The sequence below is a fragment of the Pelophylax lessonae genome (genome assembly GCF_965119305.1).
Source record: "Pelophylax lessonae genome assembly, chromosome: 9".
Classification (NCBI taxonomy): Eukaryota; Metazoa; Chordata; class Amphibia; order Anura; family Ranidae; genus Pelophylax; species Pelophylax lessonae.
In genome coordinates, this window is record NC_138776.1 from 141,380,727 (window position 1) to 141,405,171 (window position 24,445).

General features: G+C 42.6%; 1 protein-coding gene across 1 annotated transcript in view; it reads right to left on the reverse strand.

Moving 5' to 3' along the window:
• Positions 1 to 10,866: 10,866 nt before the first annotated feature.
• The window catches only part of OIT3 (oncoprotein induced transcript 3), a 49,142-nt gene continuing 35,563 nt past the window's right edge, over positions 10,867 to 24,445 (reverse strand). The window contains exons 8-9 of the mRNA XM_082269282.1: positions 18,950 to 19,049; positions 10,867 to 11,131 (exon numbers count right to left, since the gene is read on the reverse strand). Of these exons, the coding sequence (XP_082125408.1) occupies positions 10,958 to 11,131; positions 18,950 to 19,049 (274 nt within the window). The 3' untranslated portion in view covers positions 10,867 to 10,957. The remainder of the gene's footprint in view (positions 11,132 to 18,949; positions 19,050 to 24,445) is intronic.

Below are 24,445 nucleotides of genomic sequence, written 5' to 3' on the forward strand. Positions count from 1 at the left end.
GCTAAGCTGGATTGGTACCTGGACATGTTTTGTTGGAACTTGATATCTTGCTGGGATTTACCCGCACTGAGACCTTTCGTTGCGCGACCTTGCGGTAACGGCAGGAATGATTAATCCCTGAGTAGCCTTGGTCCCTTTAGAGTGCTGCTTACTTTTTTCAGTTTCCACACTAGAAGGCATCGCTCCTTTCCTGTGTAACGGGAGGTTGGTTTGGGCTAGCTTTCCCTTGCTAATTCATGCTTCCTATTAAGAGCACTTCCTGCAACTGGGCATGGGTGGATGGATGTGTTTCAATGAGGGATTCTTCCAAAATTTGATGCGAGAAGCACGAGCACGGGAGTGCATGCATGCATACATGCATGTGGCTGGAAAGCGCAGGAGTGCATGCACTTGGTCTAGGTGCTGGAGGAGGTTCCTGCCAGCCTTAGAGACATATGTGGGCTATTTGAACAGCTGTACGTAAACTGATCTGGGAGCTCACTGCACAGGGCAGTGTTGCAAATTCAGTCAGTGGGAGGTGCAAAACCTGTGGGAGAAAGGAAGCTTGCAGTACAATTAAACTAGTTATTTTCAGTTTTTTTCCTCCCATCTGATTGGGACTGCTTTTTGGGCACAGGTCTCAGTATTGGTCAACAGACTTGTCATGTCTAACAGAAAGCGATGTGATGGTATCGTGCGTTGGGACCCCAGTTTGTCAGGCAGCTATTTCGTTTAAAACTGTCGCAAGCACCCATTTTGTGTTTCAGAGCTCAGCTGACAGTTTTAAAAACCAAAAAAGTCATTCCTTTACCAGCCCTCGCCCCCAGCTCCTTTTGGCAGTGTTAATTACCCCCTGGGTCACTGAACATTAGTATGCACAGGCTTCAAAGAACTCTTATCTAAGCAGCAGACCGACCTCCTAGCTACTCTGTCTCCTCCTGCTCAGAGTTAAGTGGTAATCTGAGCAAAGCCATATGGCTAGTAGGTCGTAAACAAAACATTCAATAGCTCTGTTATTTGGGACACAGCCATCCACAAACTTCCTAACCTTATACACAAGCAAGATATGTCTCTAGAAAATATATATTTGAATGCCAGATAAAATACCGATCGAATTAAGGTCAAACATGATCACCTTCATTGCTAGGGGAGACAAGCTAGCGATCAGATGCCTTACAGGTCAGAGGTTATTCCGAGATAACCCGTGTTTAGTGTCTGTGGAAAATAGATTAAATACCATACAATAAAATATCAGTTGCAAGCATGTAACCATTACATATTTCGAGATATGAGTTTGGTTAGAAATCTGTCTAACCGGGAGGTCCCTTAGCAGTTTATGAGCCTCTGAGGGGCCGCACACGGCCCCAGTGTCTATTGGTCCAGTACTTCTGGTGACACCCCCTGTGGGTCAGAGAAAAAGACAGGAGCTGATAGAGCAGTCAGTCTCATGTAACATCAAGGAAAGGAACATCTACCCATTGGAGACCGATCACACATGTTCAGCTTCTGAAACTAAGATAAATACCAGGACCTTTTGAATGCAAGTATTTCCATTTCTAATTCTTATCTATCATTCTAAATTGCTGAATTGTGTCTCTATTTCTTTATAACCCATTTTTCTGTAAATATTTTTATTTGCACCAATCTTAATTTTTCTTATAATTAAACCTTATTTTGAAAAGTGTTAATTTTGTCTCTAAGCTCTTAAACGCAAATTGACCCAAAGAACCTGTCTCCTGAAAGAGCGCTACTGTTTAGGATAAATCATCTGAACATTCCTGTCTGAGGTGACAGTGTGTGTTACAGATGGTTATTCATAATTGGTATTTCTAAAATTACGAGCGTCCTCTGGGCTCATTATAACGTAGAGGTGGTGGCAGAGAAAGGGTTAATTGTTTAATTAGCCCGGTGATAATTGCTCTGTCTGCTGGCATCTAGATTGAGGTCCCGCAAGCCGGACAATCTGTGTGCTGGGTGCAGCTGAGAGTGGCATTGTTACGCAAGTGACGGCAGGGTGTGAGATTGCTTGGTCTTTGGTCACGAGTTAGATGAGAAGGCCAGGGGTCTGATATCCACCACCGTCACAAGCGAAGGGGTGGGAGCAGGGCTAGGAGGGTCATATGGCTGCTGACATCAGGTCTGGAGGATACTGGACGAAGTTCTGCTGCTGCAGTTATCCCTGAAGGGCTGTGTATGGTGGGTGGCTCAGAGCCTTTGTGTCTGTCTGGTCTGGTGACTAAGGATGGGACATCGTATGTAACTAAGGAGAACGTGGGCCTTTAAGTCAGCAAAATAATAAGACCATAAGTCCACTACACTGTGATAGGACGCCTCCACTCGCACACGTAAGGGGATGTCTGCTGGAGTTTGCAGGAGCATGGAGGGAGGAAATAGCGAACAAATGGATTTGTGATACAATGTCTCAAGACTACAAGTTGAAGTTTTGAGAATTTCCACCTCCATGTTTAAATGTTTCTGCAAAGCTACAAAAACTTTCTTTGCTGTTGCAGGCATTGCATCACCTCGTGTCTCAGGGAGTGATCAAGCCAGTGCCGGTAGCGGGGAAATTTCAAGGATTTTACTCAAATCTCTTTACGATTCCCAAGCCGGATGGAAATGTTCATCCAATTTTAGACCTGAAAAATCTGAACAGGTTTCTTTGGGTAAAGAGTTTTTTTGGATGGAGTTGGTAAGTCCTGATATTTGTTCCTCATCAGAGGTTTCTTCGGTTTGCAATAGAGGATCAGCATTATCAGTTTTTGACCTTACCATTTGCTCTGGCCACCGCCCCTTGCAAGTTCACAAAGATTCTAGCACCAATTCTGGGTCTCTTATAAGTCCAAGAAGTGCCCATTTTGGTTTATTTCGTTGACCTGCGATCGGGGAGTTCAGCTTGGCAACTGCAGCACAATCGACCTCACCGTTCAGATATTGGCAAGGTTTGGTTGGACCTTTAGCATGCAGAAGTCTGTCCCAATACAAACCCAGAGACTGGAATACTTGGGCCTGATCTGGGACATTGCTCAGGTAATAGCTGTTCTTCCACCATATAAGTGTGTGTCAGTGAGAAATCAGATAGCTACCCTAAAGAAGCTGAGGAATCCCATGATTTGCGCTTGCATGAGGGTGTTAGGGAAGATGGTGGCCTCATTGCAGGCAGTTCCTTTTGTTCAGTTGCATTCTAGGCCGCAGAAGCAGAATGTCCTGTCGGCATGGGACTGGAGGACTCTGTCCCTGGATTCCTAGATACACCTATAAATCTAAAGTACAAAATTCAGCCTAGCGCTCACTCCGAAGGGGAAGACTGGCGTGCTGCTCTCCTCAGGCAGGGAACTCCAATGGTACATAGAAAAAAAAGAGAAAGGAGGCGCAAACACCTAGTGCATTACCCGTGGTCACTCTTTGCAATATTTTTAATAAAATGCCAAATGCATACTCACAGACATAAAGATGATAAAATCATGCTACAAGCATCCACCATGTGTGAACTGGAACAAGTCCTTCAGTCAGGACCGCTAACGCATTTCGGGGGTCAGGCCCCCTTCTTCAGAGCTGGTCTTACCACAAGCAGATCACAAATATATATAACAGCTTTAATTGCATCAGTTCAATCCCCCTCCCTCCTCCGCCCAGAGGAAGTGGGCGGGACCATCCAGTGCTTCTGATCATGACCCTCTCCGCCTTAAATGAATGTTAACCCTTTGCGCATTCCTGGGATCTTATGGTCATATGATGCCAACCAGGAAATCAACACCCTGAAGTATACAAATGTGGACAGATAGCCAAGGAGTTGTGATATGATGGGACTATTGCTATTGTTATTATTAGTATTATAGCAAGATGTATGTGCTCTATGTGCGATGGGCACTTGTCTGTGGGAAGCTAAAAGGGTTACAGTGTTCTAGTAGATCAAGTACATTTGGTACATACCCCGCTGTGATCCCTTTAACGTTGGCACGTTTCCCCATGTTCCATATTACAGCGGCCTCGGTGATGGTATGGTTGTATCCCCTCTTGCATAAATGTACCCACAGCTGTTTCCAGATCGGCGCTTCTCCTGTGGTGTGAGTGTGTCGTTTCCGGGTCCCGGAACGCACGCCATCCACTCTGCGCTCCGGGACCCGTATCGCCTCACTTCCGGGACTGTGATGCGATGTGGGGCCCGCCTCTGTCGGTTACCATGGGGGCCTGTAAACAACCTCCACTCGTTTGCCGGCATTTACTACCGCCACCCAGCGGCTGTAGTAGTGTACTGCTCCCCGAAAGTAGTGGCACACATGGCTATATTGAGCCCAACGTGTGTAAGTGTGCCTCCATGGAAAGCTTGCGACTGCGGGAAAACGAAAAACACCTTTCCAATACAGAGACATCTGGCTGGGCAGGGAGAGGGCATGTATCCTCCAAATACCCCCCTGACCCTACATCACATGAATATAGAGACCAGTCCCAGATCGCTCCTGCAATATACATACACCTCATATATTTCAAAGGTGTTTCCTTTAGGTAAAGTACCCACTCTGTGCCGGTGTGGCACCAAACATTCAAAACCGTATGGCTGGAATAGCTCCACCCAAGGTTAGTGCATATGTAAAGCGCTGTGTTGACCCCCCCCCCCCCCAAAATCGAAGGGGATGTTGATTCAAAATCCCAATGTCACACTGACAAGTGTGCAAATGGGAATCAAAAAACAATGAAAATACAAATGCATGTTATAAATTAAAAACGCAAATAAAAAAAAAATATATATATACACATACACATGTGCATGTATATACCTACACACATACATACATGCAAATATCAATATTGCTATTAGCATGGACATCCTTCTTCTGGGTACTATTAAGCACTGGATGATCACGCCCTCCCTCCTCATTGCATTATTTAAAAAATACATCTTAGAACTATCAAATATACAAGAGTATATGATATGAGACTAAGGTTAAGTTAAAAACATTAGTTTGTATATACAGTACATCCGAACCGTACAAAGTCCATAGACAATGTAGATGCAGCTATAATAGTTTAAAACCATTACATGGTAGATCTGCTCTTTTTTCCTTTTTTTTTTTTTTCTATACACCTATAAATCTGATATTAGCTAGGGTGAAACTATGACATTTCGTCCCTGCTGGTATGTGTGATAGGTCAGATTTTGGATTTCCTCCAGGCAGGAGTAGATTAAAACTGCCCCTGAGTACAGTTAAGGGGCAGATCTTGGCCTTGGCAATATTTTTCCAGAGGCCAATTGCTTCATATTCGTTGCTACTAGCATTCGTTTAGGGAGTTTACTCATCTGGTTCCTCCAGTTATGTTTCCATTGACACTGTTGGATCTCAATTTTGGTTTTGGCAGTCCTAAAAACCTTCTTTTGAGATGATTCAGTGTATTCCATTGGTGCTTCTGACTCAGGACGTGGTCTTCTTGGTTGCTACTACCTTAGCTGGGAGGGTATCAGAATTGGCTGCTCATTCCTGTAAGGAGCCCTTCTGGTACTCCATAAGTATGAAGTGGTTCTGCATCCTCACTTGCCTTAGTTTGGTGGTTTCATCCTTTCTCCAAAATCAAGACATTGAATTGCCTTCCTTTTTTTTTTTTTTTCCAAGACCAGAGTCACCACGGGATAAGGTTCTACACATATTGGATGCGGTGCAAGCCATAAAGGTTTACTACTACGATTAGGCAGTCAGACTCACTGTTTTTCCTTCTTCCAGATAGACCAAAAAAGGGTCCATCGGCTACTAAGTCAACTATTTTGCAGTGGAGTCAACCGATTTCTCAGGCCTGTGGCTTGAGTGGAAGTAATCCTCTGTTTCAGGTGATGGCTTACTTTACTAGGAGTGAAGAGGCCTCTTAGACTATCAATTATCAGACCTTAGGGGAACAGTTGTGCAAGGCTGCAACCTAGTCTTCAATTCATACCTTTATAAGGTGGATGTTGCTACCACTAAAGATGCTGTGTTTGCGGGATGCTGTGTAGTTTTTGACCTGGTGGAAGTGGCTGCCCCCCTCCCTCATAGGCAGTGCTTTGGGATATCCCAAGTAAGCCTGCTCTGTGTCCTGTGATGTACACAAATCCAGTTATATTGTATTTTTTAATGACTATAAACTAATGGAAAATCCCAGTCAGGCGTGTTTTCTGAATGCAGCGGGCCTGTCTGCAAGGTCAGAAGTTGAGCCCCCTTCCAAAAGAAAGAAAAGAATATGCTGTGCGTACCACGATAGGCTGTTTTAGCAATACCCATTATTCAATGTAAAGAAATCTATGCCCACTTTCTAAATCAACTTACATGGTGTACAATGCAGCAGTGTGGAATAGGTATAGCATACAACGTACAGAATTAGGTGGTGTGGAATACACAATGTACAGCATAAGACAGCGTGGAATAGAAACTGTGCAGCACAGTGATAAAGCACATGCATTGGTTTTGCCTGGTAAATCCATTTGGTGCTAGTATTTCACACCTCTCTGGATATGTTAAAATGTATAGTACTGCTTGTATAAAAAAAAAACAAAAAAAAAATCAGCCTTATCAAAAATTATTTGGAACAAACACTAAATAGTATCTCAAAATATGATCTCACTGAAAATACATTTGTGTTTTCCTTAAAGTGGTAGTAAACTCTGTTAACTCACTTGTACATACAGGTAAGCCTATAATAAGGCTTACCTAGGTACTGTGAATATCTATGACATCACCGGCGCATGCACTCTAAAGGTACAGCTTATAGTGCCGAACCTTCAGAGCCCGTGCAGTAAAGGGCGGCTCCCCCACGCATGACGTCATCGTGCTCCCGGCCACGAACCCGGAAGGAAGATGTCCGCCCTCTCAGCTGTGACAGCACGGTGCTGGAGGGCTTCATTCTATGATAAGTTTCTCATGCATACTAGGAAATTATATATATATATACATATATTTTTTTTTTTTTACCACCTGCGGTTTGCTACCACTTTAAGTTAAAAGTTGCTGTCTGTGTAGCAATACATTACCACTGAGCTGTAAAGAGAATGTTGTGCTTGTGCCCATCACCTATAAAATTTGGGAGTATGATTTTTAAAGACCTAAAAAGATTAAGTCAGGTATACTAATGTATTGTTCTGGGAAGGCACTTAAAATAATCACAATTACAGTGAATCTATGCTCTTAAAAGAAGAAACATATACGTTATGTTACAGGGATCACAGCTGGCATGATAAATCACATTATGCCTGAAGCCACAAAACCTTATTTATATTTGGAACAAGCAGAGTCTAACTACTTAAGCCAACGTGGCAACAATTAAAGATTTATAGCCAAGGATGCCTTTGGATTTTTTCTTGTGCAAAAGAGACATTTTAAATTTTGTTCCACCGAAATAAAATGGATCTTCTTCATCCTCCACACTGAAGAGGACATCAAGAAAAATGGCATTTATGTATGCAACTCACTTTTAACCTTCCATAGACCTACATTTGTGAATCGGTTAACAGATGATGGAGTGGAACCAGAGTATGTGAATGCATGTTACTAGATTGGTTTCATGATCTGGAAGAGAGTAATTAAGGGTACTATTTCCAAGTGCATTCTGGGATACAGGAACCTCCACTGCCTCTCCCCCGGCACCCAGCTAATACTTTAACCATGTCTACAGCATTTACAGCACATTAGTGAAGTATATTTTAAAGTAATACTATATATATATATATATATATATATATATATATCACAGATGTGGCAAGCAGCACTACAGCATTGTTTCATTAATTCATGTGCAAAGCAATCAAGCCATCCCACAGGCTACATATATAAAGAGAAAAGTCCACAAGGATAGCTGCACAAATAATTTTCTTTTATTGGAAAAACAGTACTTGATGAAATACTATGCAATTGTACTGGTATGTACTACTTGGATGTTTTTTCAATAAAAGAAAATTATTTGTGCAGCAATCCCTGTGGACTTATTTATATATATATATATATATATATATTTTTTTTTTTTAAATAACAAACATGCCATACTTACCTGCTCTGTGCAATGGCTTTGCATAGAACAGCCCTGATCCTCCTCGTGTCCCCCACTTGCACTCCTGGCTCCTCCTCCCTCCTGGGTGCCCTCAAAGCTAAATGACAAACAGAGCGGGGCTTGGCCCCATCCCCTGCTCCCTCCTCACTGGCTGCAATTGACAGCAGTGGGTGCCAATGGCTCCCTTTGCTGTGTTTGAGCAAATGAGGAGCGAGAGAGACATTGCTGGATCAAGATCAGGCTCAAGTAAGTATTAGGGAGGGGGGAAGATGACAACTGAAGGTTTTTTACCTTCATGCATTGAAGGCATAAAGGTAAAAAACCTTCAGCCTTTAGAATCACTTTGGAATACAGTTACAGCACTCTACCATTGAAATGAATGGAGGTGGCTAAGTGGTGCTGCCTTCTGAAAAGGACATGCTGCTTTTTTTTTTTTATAACGCAACCCTAACACACCTGTGTGTACTGCACTGTGGTGCTCATTTTAATATCCATTCACTAGTCCTCAAAGCTGCCGTACACCCCAGTCACAGAGCATCTCTTCCAGCCAATTCACCCCTCTTGCCCATTCCTTTTACTTCTAGCACATCCCTGCTTGCCCATGTCACCCTCCATAGCCACCCCCCATGGTCTCCTCACCCTTCACAGAGTGTCCCCTCTCCAGACACCACACCCCTCGCACACAACACATGTTCATTTTCGTAGCTCCAAATAATAAAAAAAAAAAACACTTTGTATCCGAAATTCTGGGACCTTTTAGAAACCTCAACATTTGTAGTTAAAATTCAAACATCCCCTTCACTTTTTTCTGTTTAAATGTAAATCTTCTAAATTTGTGTTTGTTAGTTTTTGTTGTACCAAAATTAAAAAAGTTGGGAGGGTTGAGGGGAGCTCTTTGGCATCGCTGCCCTGGTTGCCAAAGAATGGGCAGAAACCCCCCTAGATCAGCCCAGGCGTAACATTTATTCCAAATCAGTGCCTGAAATCATTGGATAGGCATATGACAGACAGGTAATTAGTATTAGTCACAGCGCTTACTGCAGCCTCCATATTCTTTTAGTTCCTTTAAGAAAATCGATGATGTGAAGAGCTTGTTACCTAGCACTGCTCACCCAATCAGTATGCAAGATTTTTAATGGTATAATCTTAGAATATTGCACCACAAATGTTTCCTACATGTGCACTAATTCCATCATTTGCTTATGGTAGACACAAACATGCCAAGAGTGGTATGCACATGTAATTAATATAATCATAAAAAACTTTAGAAAACATTTGATCAGACAAGCAGCTGTATAAATGTAATTTACAAATGAGCAATATGGCAAAAAAATGGCAATAACAGATCACAACCACTTGTACTACTCCACAACACAAAAACAGACTTGTATAATCATAACTACAAACAAATAGGGCAGACACCGAGGACATTTGAAATTGTTACTCACGGTTTTCATGTCCATCAGCTTTTACTGGGATAGTGAGTATTCCTGGAAAATCATGAGTAGCAATATTTGAAAAGTATGTGGGACACTGCTACTCCTTTGCAATTTATAACCACGTTGCTGTGTTTAATATGGCCTTTGATCTCCTGCAATGACGTCACCATCAGAAAACCCATTCTTAGAAATGGCGTGCAAACAGTGGATCATGCCTGTATTGAATAAGCTAGGTGTAGCCTCTGTTGGAAGACAGGGTGCCAATGCAGACGCACAAATGGGGGACAGGGAAAAATCGTATTTTTTATTCCAAATATTTATATATGTATCAAAATATCAAACATAGTATGTTGTGCTTTATTCAGTACATATATCATTTCCCATTGCCAGAAGCAGAATCACAAGGGAGAAGCTTCCACTTACCTTAAAGGAATTGCTCCCTGACTGGCCTGAATCACACTCCCAAGCAAGGTAGCAGAAAGGGAGTGCCCCCATAACAGCATGTAAGTGTTCTGTTAGGCAGCCCATAGAGTCTTTCTTTTTTCATCTGCTAGTTGAATAGGAAAAAAAAACTAGCTTGAGTTTCTCATTCACACATTTTGTGTGGATGGGTGTATCCTTCCCTGTGGAGCTATTGTATTCTGACAGCGGGGAGACTTCCCTACCGTCAGGCTTTAGCTGGTAGCACTGATCGAACTGGTAAAATGTGACAGGGTGGTTTTACAGAAGTCGATCAATAGAATGACTTCTCTACAACTGGGCGAATTTCAAATCCATGTATGGCCAGCTTTAAGGCTAATACACATGGGCCAAATATTGCTTATCGCACATCGCTTAGTACGGCAAGCTCTCTTTTTTTTTTTATTCAGCTTGCTGAAAATTTCTGATGTGTACCTAGCATTAGTGATCCTGCTTTTCCATGAAGATGATGTCCTAGAGCAGTGGTTCTCAACTCCTGTCTTCAGGACCCACTAACAGACCAGGTTTGCAAGATAACTGAAATACATCACAGCTGATATAATTTGCTGCTCAGTGATTGCAGTATTCGAGTCTGCATCTCCCCCAAGGTAATACTTAAAATCTGGCCTGTTAGTGGGTCCTGAGGATAGGCGTTGAGAACCACTGTCCTAGAGTGAAGCAAACCCAACACAGAGCTACAAGATAAGATTTACCATGTTGCTAACTCAGGGGTTGTCCATAGCATTCAAAGACACTTAGTAACAATTAAACTTAATTTGCAATCATCTTAACTTTGCACATCATCATTGATCTTTTAACTACCTTACTTAAGGACTTAAAAGGTCAGATTGAATATAAAATTCTCGCTTTGCTGTTGGTGAATTGCAGTCCTTCGCCTCTAAAAAAAAATCTGAAATTGCCATGCCAAATACATAACCAGAACATAGTTGGGTTAATTAAAGAAAAACAAGACAAAAGGCATGAATTATAAATAAAATGTTTGATGAGATGTTCAAAGAAGAAGCATATTATAGTAGTATGTATGTACAACACGATGGATATAGTCGGAAAGGAAGTTACTCCTCCATGTCTATTATTATAGGTCCTCCAGTGAGAAGGTGGTTTGACAGGTGACTTGTTTCTTCTTCCATATCTGCTGCTCTGCGCATCCGTCTGCGGCATCCTTGAGCACAACGTGAACGCTCATCTGTAGCTCCACACACTAAAATCTGGCAGTGAAGGAACACCTCCTAGATGCAAAGAGATAAGTAATATTCTTAAAGGCAGGGTAACATTTCTACTTCTAGCTGGTGTTTTTCACCTGCATTAGATATGCATTGATCATTTAGTTTGGTGTCGCTTGTTGCCCTGTACACTCATTTAGTTTGGTGTCACTTGTTGCCCTGTACACACATCCTATAGTAGAGTATTCATATTCCTGTGTCAGCAGTTTCTGTTTGTTTACAAAGAGGAAGCATGTGGCATGGCTCTGCACAGGTTAACACAGGACCTCTGTCTGTAGTATAAGACCCGACATTACCTGTGTAGAAACTAAATATCCCACAATCTCTGGATGTCTCAGTCTAGCACTAATGCAGGTGAGAGCTACACAGTAATTTGTTACAACAGACACAAGCAGGCAGAGCTTTCAAAGAAACACACGCAGAGAGCTTACTTGCAGACTGGAAGTGGGGCAAAACATGTACTGGATGCTGTGTGACCCAGAATAGGAAGTTGATGGGTCCCTTTGGCACATAGGGACAAGCAAGGTGAATGAATACATGGACATCAGGAAATTTATTAGGCATGACACTACAAACTGCAGCCACCACATATGAGCACATAGGTACAAGATAAAACAAACAAACAACACAGATGTAAGACAAACAAAGCAATACATAATACTGTACACTAATACCTAGGTAAAACAACTAAAACATTTGAAAGTGTATAATGCCTGTAAAATTGCCGTATCCAGGACCAGTGAGTAGCTTTTACAGCAAATCCAGAGCCACTCCACAAAGTTTATAAATGGCAGGATTTTAATAGTTGTAGTAATAATAGTAGTGGAAGTTCAGTGAAAAAGGAATCTGGCGCCTCGATAATCAATGACTATATCAGATTGTTAAGGGTTTTCGTTTTTAGTTTATGATTGCTGCTAACTCACTGCAAGTGTGCCCAACATCAGATTCAATAAATAATTAAGTCAGCACAGATCTAATCTCCCCTGGTTAAGAAGAAAAAAAAAAACATATCTTTGTGTATTGTTGCTTAAAGTGTCAGTGCACCTATTATGAATAGTGTCACATCAAAAATTGCAGCGCTCATAAAAAGTTAATCAATTAAACAAATGTCCATAAAAATGATTACAGTCATAAATGCAGGAATCCAAGTGAGTACCTGAAGTACAGAGTATTTCACAGTGCATACAGGTTCCTCCCAATAATTAGATCCGTGGGGAAACATGTAAAGAAAATAATGAATATAACATGGTGCTGTAAATTCAAATGAGATGTACTACAAACAGGGGGAGGTGCACCCGTGATGGAGAAAATAAACTTGTTGTGCTCAACTCCTTGACCCCACATGCAGTGCAAACTCACCAGATAATGGAGAGAACAACATTGGAGATTTAAAGTGTTTTATAACCCACAATATCAAAATAGAGAGGCAGGCATTAGTAATCAGCGTGATTATCCATCTCATTGATAAGGATTACTCCACACTCATTCCTCTCCAGAAGTAGACAGATCTGGGTCGGAGCTGAAGGCAGGCAGAGGAGAGGAGCGGGCCTGTTCTCACATGGTGTCCCCGGCCTGGCCTTAGCAGGAGGGAGCAGGACGTGGCCGCGGGTCCAGGTCTACTAGGCTGAGCGTGTGTGTGTGTGAGTGTGCGAGCCGGGCAGGAAGTACGGGGGAGGCACTGCTCCCTCCTGCTCAGGCTGAGGATACCATGTGAGAACAGGCCCGCTCCTCTCTCTGCCTGTCTTCAGCTGGGGCCCAGATCGGTCTACTTCTGGAGAGGAATGAGTATGGATCCTTATCAATGAGATGGATTATCACGCTGATTACTATGGCCTGCCTCTCTATTTTGATATCGTGGGTGATAACAACATTGGAGATTTAAAGTGTTTTATCTCCATTATCTGGTGAGTTTGCACTGCATGCAGGGTCAAGGAGTTGAGCACAACAAGTTTATTTTCCCCATCACGGGTGCACCTCCCCCTGTTTGTACTACATCTCATTTGAATTTACTGCACCATGATATATTCATTATTATTTTTACCTGTTTTCCCCATGGATCTAATTATTGGGAGGAACCTGTATGCACTGTGAAATACTCTGTACTTCAGGCACTCACTTGGATTCCTGCCTTTATGACTGTAATAATTTTTATGGACATTTATTTAATTAATTATCTTTTTCATGAGCGCTGCAATTTTTGATTTGATTTTAATGTGGGGTTTGGTGTACCTTTATTGCTAGCAGCTGATCAAGGAGACTAGTGCTAATCTTACATTGAATTTATTATGAAAAGTAAATCATCATTCCTTTGTCAATATATGTGACAAAACATCTTCTATAAATGTAATAGCGCATAAAAATTATGTAAACTATAAATTCATATCACACATAACCATGATATCCTGCGAATTAAAAAATAAAAAAACATATCAGAGTGATTCAAAAATTAAACTCTACAATGATTGTCCCATACAGAAAGAATTTTTTTCAAAGTGCCAAAGAATGTGCAAGATCTTCAACAAACTAATCCGTGCAATCCTGCCACCAATCAACCCAAACTGACTCACCAGATGGAGTGGCTGGTAAAATTATAAACCAGCTTCTGTGCCAAATTCTATCAGTAGATATTCCCATCTCTTTATTCAAACTCTCTCATAGTAATGTATAGAGGTTGTGGGTTTGTGGGAGGAAAGGAGCGTTCACATAGTGTAAATCCATATAAAACTCAGTTAAGCCAGTTAATTAATATACTAATTTACATTGTGGAAGTGTCCACCTGGCACTAAGGGTAAAACACCTTTCCTTATAAAGTGTTCATGTCACCTCCGGTTGTGATTCTTCAAACCACGAGTGCGAGTCACACGTGCACGGTAGCGTCCAACGTCCTAGCCCAGCCCAGTGGAAGTTCAGCCTAAAACTAAAATCTTTAAATCTACTGGAAGCGACAATCTAAGACTAACCTATCTAGCCCTGTAAAGCAAAACATCGCTATACATACCTTTTCTGCAGTTGATCCGGTCCGGCCTCCAGGGGTGGAAGCAGGGTGCAGTAGTCTGCCGACAATGGCTGGAAAATGCTAGGGAAGTGACATCACCCATAGACTTACTATGGGGCTTCCATTGTTGGCTGCCTCTCCTGCACCCGCCTACACAGAGAAGCCACTGCTGACAGCTCAGCTTGGGACTTGACCGAAGTGGCTTCAGAAAAGGTATGTATAGCAATTTTTTCTTTACAAGACTAGATAGGTTAGTCTTAGATTGTGGCTGCAAGAAGATTTAGAGATTTTGGTTGTAGGCTGAACTTCTTCCTCTAAGCCGTATGCAATGGATCAACCGGCACCGGGACCGGTACCTCCGTTGACGGATGCTTCTAGTGCTTCCTGAGGGCTCCAAGCACTCCACCAGACACCATAACCACATCAGACCCCACAAACTGCCGCAGCTTGGTTGGGGTCTTGCCCTCTCCTACCCACCCTGGACCTACGACAAGGCTCCAGGTTCTCTTTCTCCAGAGAGTGAAGCAGGAACAAGTTCTTACACAAGCTATTACAAGAGCTTAGTGATTATCCAAGGGAGTATGAAGAGCATAGCAATCCCTTATAGCAGGTTCCCCAATGAGAGACAGGACTCTAGATTGAGGGTGAAGTAGAACTCAAACTTTAATGGCACAGCTGCTCTTTTATACAGTTTTCCCCCACAAGGTTACCACCAAGGTGGACCTTGTTTGGGACAGGACATGACATTCACAATCCAATAGAAACAGGTTTTTACACTCAGTCATTCCCATACAGTGTACACGATCCCTCCCTTCTGGCTGATCACAGTATCATATGCAGATGAAAGTGTATACAGGAACAGAATTAACCTAAACTAATTATCTAGCCATCTGGACAGAACAATGTGAGGTCATTAACATTTAACAATGGGACAGGCACAATCCACATTCCTTTTCAGTACACAAACAGACACATGCCATGAAGTCTGTCTGTGAGAGAGACACACAGACTGTCATTGGCAGACTTCCCTACTCTCTCAGAGGCAGACTTCATGGCAATGGTCTATAACAGTCCAAGTCTCCCAGTGTAAAGTGGGAATAAATCTTCATATTTCTATATGAAGGTATTGCTGACAAATATTACTGTCCCATCTGAAGCAATCCAAACCATTAAGTATCTGTTTTTCACTTCCAGTGACGGTGAATGCTGTCACACCGTATATTGAACGAAAAAAATTGGAGATAAACACTAGGATCTAAATCTGATAAGCTCACCTTTTCAATATGTTACATCTGTATTTATCTAAATCTATGTTCAGCAACCCCTGTCACCCTCTCTGTCCTGTTACAGCAAGTGGGGGTTTCTCTCCCCTACAGCCACTGTCACATTTTAAAATCGGCTCCGCACGCACAGCCACGTCATTCATTCTCAGGGATCTGTGTATGAATTGACTAAATGTCCTGCCTGTCACCATGGCAGATGGACTTGTAGTTTTAATGGACTGCGAAAGTGCTGATCAGCGCACTTGTAGCCCATTCACACTTCCTCCAGCTTTCAAACTAAAAGTCCATACAGAGGAACAGGCAGAAAGCTGGAGAGAGAGCGCACAGGAGCCTGACATCGAGTCCACAATCTACTGACTGCGGGTGCAACACTTTGTAGGCTCCTGCGGAAAAAAATTATAAATGCACAATTTTTACCTGCAAAATCCTGTGCATTTATTATTTTTTGTTATAGGTAAACTTAGCCTTTAAACTAGAGACATGTTACAACACACACTGACTATTGCAATGCAGATGTTTTACACAGACTAGTAAATTAGATTTTAAATACTGATGACTGAGCAGCAAGTTATCACATCTCATGGATTAGGAACAACCTTTATTCCTGAAGCAAACAAGTGTTATCTAAAATCAACTAATTGTACTGGGTCCTCTCCATTGATTTGTGATGTGCTGAGGCTTTTTATTGAACAGGCTAAAGAGCAAACACCACAACACCATGACAAGGAATAATAAACTGTTAGATAAATGGCAAAACATTAATAAAATGTAAATTACTTTAAGCAGAATAAAAATTAAAATGAATGCAAGTTAATTAACGTTGAATTTAACTGTATCTGAGCACCACAAAAGGATATTTAATTGATTTTTATTATTCAAAATGTATCTATTCATGTCTTCATGATTTATTTTGTTCAGAAATTACTTCAAGAAACAGTTTAAAACCAGTATACTGTATATTAAACACTTTCCTATCATTTTACTAATGCTATCAGCATAAGGATTAGAGAGTTTAGTTCTGCTTTAAGTAAAAAAAGCAAAACCAAACAAATGAGCTTAGATCTACCCCCAGGGTCCTGTCAGCCCTATCCACTTGGCACTCAAAAAAGTCAATGCTTGATTTTGAATAAATACATTCTGTAGATTATGCATGGCTTCCAGTGTTGACTTTTTGAAGTAAGTAGTAAAATACTAGTAAAATATTAAAATATAACTAAAGGCAAAACTTTTTTTTAGTTTTGTTTAGAGGGGAGAGGAATTAGAATGCTTGTGCATTTTATTACTGTCTGCGCCCCCCATTAGGGAAATCCACCCACTATATTTCTCCTGTTTACCATTATCATTAAAAGTGAAAGTAAAAGAAATTCCCAAATGTTGGTTGTCCCAAAAAAGTAATAGAGGGGAAATCTTCCAATAGGGACACCAGTTCTGGTGACCTGGGGGTCCTCGAGGAGTTCCCCTAATTTGGGATTTCGTCTAACTTCCTGTTTACCTATGGGACAGGAAATGAAGCAAAATCTCTGTAATGGGACATAGACAGGCAAACAAATTTCTGACAAGGTTTATAATCCTCCCTTACTCTATCCAAAATAAAAAAAAATAAAAAAAAATTAAAAAACGTTTTGCCTATAGTTCTACTTCATTAAAGGAAACCATTAAAGCTGCCTATGCTGGCTTCTTATTTGCAAAACCTAGTTGCCTGGCTCTCATGGTCACTGAATATGCTGTGCAGGTAAGCACCTCTGACAGTTCTAACTTTCCTGATCTGGATACTTGTTCTAGGTCAGTGACTTGCATAAATGTAAAATGTTCTTTGATTGGACAAGGTGGAGATCATAAAGTCACCACCCCACTTCTCCACCTTTTATTTTCTCCATCGGTTCATGCCTCACAATGACATCCTCCCACAAAACATTTGAATTGTAAACACTGGTTGCATGCTTGTGCTTAATAGGCATTTAGAATTATAAAGTTGCTATTTGCACCTCAATTTTTTTCCTTATTTTGCAAAGTACTCCAAAATAGCCAAAATAAATGATAAAAGGCATATCATGTATTTTCATTTTTCATTTATTTTTTTAACTGTGTCTATATTTATAATTTCTTTTTTCCTATTTTTTTTTTTAATTATGGTGTTTGTAAGCTAATCCATTCATTGTAATCTACTCTGAAATGAGTAGAGTGAGGAGTCATCATTGTCCATATGGTCACAGTTATATGAGTGGCTTTGTTTATCTTCTAACCTTTTCATACAATATGAATAGGTCTAAAGAGGAACAGAACCACTCAAACCTAGTGTCAGGAGAGGAGTGGTTTGACAAGGCATTGGACATGGCTAGGAGGGGAGCAACCTTATAGGAGAGAAATAGCTGGGATCAAACACCTAATGGGGAAGGGGAAGAGGAAGCCAGGGGTCAGGGATAGGAGCGGACAGCAACTCCTGTGTAAGTATAAACAGCCCTGTGCTTGGAGCACAGTGGGATCGATGCCAAGCACCAGCAGGCCATGTGTTGGGCATGAGAGGACTAGAGCTCACTCCAGTATCTCTCTATTCTGGATCTCTGGGAACCTGTCAGTTTACAGCATCCAGCTACTCTTCATGTGTCAGGACCTGTTATCTGCCAGCATTTAACTATACCTGTATTACACTTAGGACCTGTTAGCTTCCAGCATTCAGCTAATCTGGATCACTCAGATCTTGTTGTCTTCTAATATTCAGCTACCCTTGTTCTCCCAGAACCTGTCAGTTTCTAGTATTTAGCTACTTTGGATCTCTCGGGACCTATCAGCTTCTAGCATTTGGCTATCATGGAGCTCAGGACCACAACTTCCAGTATTTGGCCTGCCTGGATCACTCAGGACCTGTCTGCTTCCAGCATTTGGCTACCGTGGATCTCTCAGAGCTACAGCTTCCAGAATGTGGCTTCCCTGGATATCTCAAAACCTGTCAGCTTCCAGTATTTGGTTTACCTAGTTCTCTCAGGGTGTGTCAACTTCCAGCATTTGGCTTCCTTGGATTTAAGGACCTGTCAGCGTCTAGCATTTGGCTACCTTGAATCTCTCAGAACTACAGCTTCCAGCATTTGGCTTCCCTGGAATACTGAGGACCTGTCAGCTTCTAACATTTGGCTACCCTGGATCACTCAGGACCTGCCTACTTCTAGCTTTTCTCTTCTCTGGATCTCTCTGGACAGGTCAGCTGGATCTCTCAGGACCTATCTCCTTCTAGCATTCATTTTTTTTTGGTTCTCTCAGGAACTATTAGCTTCCAGCATTTGGCTTTCCTTGGTCTTTCAGGACCAGGCAAGCTTAGTGCTAAACATTTGGAATTCAATGAACAAAATAGTTTTACAAGATTCCTATAGGAGTGTTGTAGAGGGTCCTAATGGAGAAATCTGCCACTGGTTGTTATTTTCCAACTGAAGGGATATTTCACTTTTATGAAAAACTAAGATCCTTTTAAATCAAGTTTACATCATCTTGTCATCCTTACTCACTAGGGTCCAATCAGACTACAGCCCAGAATAATAAAGCTTCTGCTGTTACCTTGTTATCCTTCCCCACAAATTTGAACACAGGAACTTGGAAGTGTTTGGCGAGATGATCTTTAGATGTGTATTGTTTCACAGCATCGTCTGAGACACACCTAGAAAAAGAAATAAAAGGAAGATGATGACTGGCATCTTATTCTATTTTATTATAACTTTACCAGAGTGGAATCCAACCAAAAAGTTTTTTAATGAATTATTTCTTTTCATTTTGTATAATGTGGGTAAGAATCAGCACCTGCCAGTTTTGTATTGTTGTCCGTGTCCCCACTGTAAAGATATCCCTCTGTTCCTGCCTCGTTGCTGGTGGTCACAAAGAATTCAAATCGGAGCACACAGCAATATCATGAGGAGTTAGTACCTCTGTCAATTTTTTTTATTATGTGCAGACCTGTTGCAGAGTCTCCACTCACTTCTTGTTCCAGGAACAGTAATAAGCAGGACAAAAGGGGGAATCTTTCAAATTTGCACAAAGTATTGAAAACGTAAAAGATGTATCCAAAATAGAAAAAAGTTTAGTCTGAAACGAAAAACCAGGGAATGGAAAAGTGGGGCTGTTACCCAAGACAATCCGATTTCCATCCTAAACTGAAAAATTTAATTGTATTCCTTGCTTTTTGGGATTATGAGCATTTATTTTATGTTTGTTTTTCTTATAATTTCTTCCATATACTGTATCAAAATAAAAAAAAAATATGATTTTGAAAAACATTATCTACAATATGTAGCTACAAAAGACTCTGAGTGAAATTATGTGATTTTCATCTTTCTTTGGCAGTAGTAAGACAAGAGGATGACTTATATTCTTATACAAAAATATAACCTTTAAATTGTGGAAAAAGCCAAGGGGGTTGCTGTAGTCTCATTGCATGGAATGCAGTGTATCAATTCAGCAGAAACTTGCAAAATCAACACAAACCAGGGCTGTAGAAATTTCACATAAGCCGAGTACCCAATAGTGATTTAGGTCCCAAAAAAAGTGGCTTCAGACTTAGGGTTATCATATTTTGCCACTAAAAACATTGACATAGAAAGTTCTGGTAAACAGGAATAATGTAAAACATAGTGAAATATAGCAAACATTAAAATAATGCCACCTTAAAGTGGTTGTAAAGGCTCAAGCTTTTTTACCTTCATGCATTCTATGCATGAAGGTAAAAAAAACATGGATTTTTGTAAGAACTTACTGTAAAATCCTTTTCTCTTAAGCTCATTGACAGACGTAGTCTTCTTGATTCTCAAGAGCTGGGTTATGTTGTCTCCGCAGGAGTAGGACTAGGCAGAATGACAAAACGTTCTGGCTCCACCCTAGGGGCAGTCCCTGAGGGTATATCCTCCCTCTCTCTGCTACAGGGAATCAGTTCTGTTCAAAGCAGTACAGAGAATTTAACCCAACCCAACTCAATGATAGAGGGGCGGGTACTACGTCTGTCAATGAGCTTAAGAGAAAAGGATTTTACGGTAAGTTCTTACAAAAATCCATTTTTCTCTATCGCTCTTTGACAGACGTAGTCTTCTTGATTCTCAAGAGCTGGGACATCCAGAAGCAGTGCCACAAATGAGGGGTGGGATTGACAAAATCAAATCCAATCTAGAAGGCCCAACCGGTGCCAAACTAGAAATTTTAAAGGCTCATTATAAACAAAGAATGAGGCTAAAGAAAAAAATTTTCCAACGGAAAAAAACCCTCGAGGTAGACCACTGGTCTCCTCAAATTGCGGCCTGCAAAACCTTGCGGCCAAATGAGGCATCAGACGATGCCATTACATCAACTTTATAATGTTTAGAGAAGGTATGCACCGACGACCAGGTAGCCGCCTTGCACACCTGGACCACTGACGCCTGATGGCGAAAGGCCCATGACGCACTAAGTGCCCGAGTGGAGTGCGCCTTAACAGGGAACGGGGGCTCCCGACCCTTAATAGAATAAGCCTGCACTACCGTCTGTCTGATCCATCTGGAAATGGTCGCGGCAGATGCAGGCAACCCCTTTTTGGGTCCATCTGGGATCACAAAAAGTGAATCCGTCTTGCGAAACGAGTCTGTCGTTTTCAAGTATACCCTGATCGCCCGGACCACATCCAAGGAGTGCAAAGCAAATTCCCGAGGATGACTGGGCTTAGGACACAGGGAAGGTAATACAATTTCTTCATTCAGATGAAATTCTGAAACTACTTTTGGTAGGAAGGATGGATTCGGACGAAGAACCACCTTATCTCTATGAACCACCAGATATGGTGAACGACAAGATAATGCGGCCAGTTCTGACACCCTGCGTGCAGAAGTAATAGCCACCAAGAAGGCCACCTTCTGGGACAACGTGGGTAGAGGAATCTCCCTAATATCTTCAAAGGGAGGTTTCTGAAGAACCGACAACACTAAATTAAGATCCCAGGGGGGTAACGGCGCGTGCACTGGCGGAGCCAGATGTCGCACCCCCTGGATGAAATTCCGCACCAAGGAATGAGTAGCCAAAGGCTTCTGAAAGAAGATGGCTAATGCTGAGACCTGACCCTTGATAGTACTCAAGGCCAGTTTCTGCTCAACCCCTTGTTGCAGAAAAGCCAATATTCGACTAATCGAATAAGACCGAGGACGGAACCCCAAAGGTTCACACCATGCAATGTAGGACTTCCATGTGCGATGATAAATCTTTCTGGAAGTCGCTTTCCTTGCTTCAACTAGAGTAGGAATAACTGAAGCTGACAAACCTTTGTCCTTCAGCACCTGGGTCTCAATAGCCAGGCCGTTAAAGCCAGCGATCGTAAAGCAGGATGGAAGATCGGTCCCTGAGACAGTAGATCCTCCCTGAGAGGAAGTCTCCACGGGACGTCCGCCACCAGTCTGACCATGTCGGCGTACCAAGCTCGACGAGGCCAGTCCGGAGCTACCAGGATTACTGGGATTCCTTCCTCCTCTACCCTGCGAAGAAGTCTTGGCAGTAACGCGAGAGGAGGGAAGGCATATATTAGCTGGTATTGCCCCCACGGGGCGATCAGTGCGTCTGCGGTTTCTGCTAGAGGATCGCGGGAGCGAGCCACGAATCTCTGAACTTTCCTGTTGAATCGTGATGCCAACAGATCCACATCCGGGGTGCCCCACCGTAGGCACAACTGGTGGAAAACGTCTGGATGGAGGGACCATTCCCCCTGATCCAGGGTCTGACGGCTGAGATAATCTGCCTGCCAATTCTCCACCCCCGGAATGAACACCGCAGGGATTGCTGGAACAAATCGTTCCGCCCAGCGAAGAATGTAAGCCACTTCTTTGGCCGCTCGGACACTCTTGGTGCCCCCCTGATGATTGACATAAGCCACGGCCGTGGCATTGTCCGACTGGATCCGAACCGGGCTGCCCTGGAGCTGCTCGGTCCAGTGAATCAGACAAAGTCTGATCGCTCTCAGTTCCAATACATTTATTGGTAACCTGGATTCTTCCGGGGACCAAAGTCCCTGGACAGATAACTGACCAAGAATTCCTCCCCATCCGGATAGACTGGCATCCGTGGTCACTATCGTCCAATATATTGGCAGAAATGACTTTCCCTGGCTGAGCATTGGAGACCGAAGCCACCAAACCAGAGACTCTCTGGTCTGTTTGCTCAATCGTATCAGATTGTCCAGGGATTCCGGATTCCGATTCCATCTGAGAAGAATCTCTTGCTGAAGAATTCGGGTATGGGACTGGGCAAATGGGACTGCTTCGAATGAAGCCACCATCAACCCCAGAACCCTCATGCACGTCCGAAGGGAAGACCAGCTGTTGGACAGTAACAACTGGACTGCTGATTGAATCTTTCGAAGTTTCCCTACCGGAAGGAAAACTCTCGTCCTGACTGTGTCTAGAATTAGACCCAGATATTCGAGCCTCTGGGTGGGAACCAGAAATGACTTTTGCTGGTTCACCAGCCACCCGAATTCCTGTAAAGAAATCATAGTAATTTCTATGTTTTGTAGCAAGGTCTGAGGAGACTCTGCATGAAGCAGAAGATCGTCTAGGTAACCTAGAATCGATATACCTCTTTGGCGCAGAAGTGCCAACATTGGGGCCAACACCTTTGTGAAGACCCGCGGAGCCGTGGCGAGACCGAAAGGTAACGCCACAAACTGATAGTGGTTCTCCTCTACGGAAAAGCGTAGAAAACGCTGATGTCCTGCGAAAATGGGAATGTGAAGATAGGCGTCCTTGATGTCTATGGACGCTAGGACATCCCCTGGATGCAGGAAGGCTGCTACCGTGCGAATGGACTCCATTCTGAATCTTCTTATGTTGACGAAAGAATTGAGTGCTCTTAAGTCCAGAATTGGACGCACTTTGCCCTCTTTCCTGGGTATTGTAAACAGGTTTGAATAAAACCCTTGAAACCGTTCTGTCCAAGGAACGTGGACTACCACTCCTTGTTGTAGTAAATCTGTGACTGCTCTCCGCAGATCTTCTAAACGATCTGCGGATAGACGGATATTGGAAGGGAAGAATCGCGCCGGTGGGAGAGATCGAAACTCGATCTTGTACCCTGACCTTATGACTTCGCAAACCCATTTGTCCGGGATTCTGGAAAGCCATGGATCCGGGAACCGGCGAAGACGTCCCCCCACCCCAGTTATGGGTGGGGGCGCACCTTCAGGCTTTGGATGGTTTATCTTCAGGTCTGGAGGGGGCGGGCTTTTGCTTGCCCGACCAACGACCCCTGACGCCTCCTGCAGGAGCTTTGGAGGACTTAGTTTTTTCACCCGCTGGACGAAAAAACCTCTTGTGAGCAGAAAAAGAAGGCCCTCGTCTTTGACGAGTTCCTCTACCTTTAAAATTTTGCGGTAAAAAGGTGCTTTTTCCACCGGTGAGATCCTTAATGATCTCATCTAAGTTGGCTCCAAATAGACGCTCTCCTGAAAAGGGGATATTAGCCAATGCTTTTTTGGAACCTTGGTCGGCTAACCAACCTTTTAGCCACAGTGTACGCCTGAGAACCACTGCTGAGACTGATGCTCGCGCCATTAATGGAGTGGCGTCTAACGCCGCATCACATACAAACTGTAACCCCTGTATCATTTGTTCCAACAAATCTGATACCGCCTGAGGGACTTCTTCTAAGTCCCGGCGTAACCACTTGGTCCATTCAGTTACAGCCTGCGAAACCAGACCAATAGCAATTATTGGTCTGAAAGCTGATCCAATCAAGGAAAACATGGTGCGAGACATAGCTTCTATCTTGCGATCCACTGGATCTTTAAAAGACGGAGCGTCTTCTAAAGGAATAACCGTGGCTTTATTCAATCTAGCAATGGGTGAATCCACCACAGGTGGTTCTGTCCATTTCTTAATAAGGGTTTCCTCAAACGGATAACGCCTGTCAATGCGTTTAGAAATATTAAAAGTGCGTTTTGGCAGACGCCATTCTTCTTCGATTGGATTGCCAAAACATTTGGGCAATGGAAAAACCTTCGCCATTTTGATGCGCTTTTTAGTCCCAAAAGGGATCTCAGTTTCAGCTATTTCT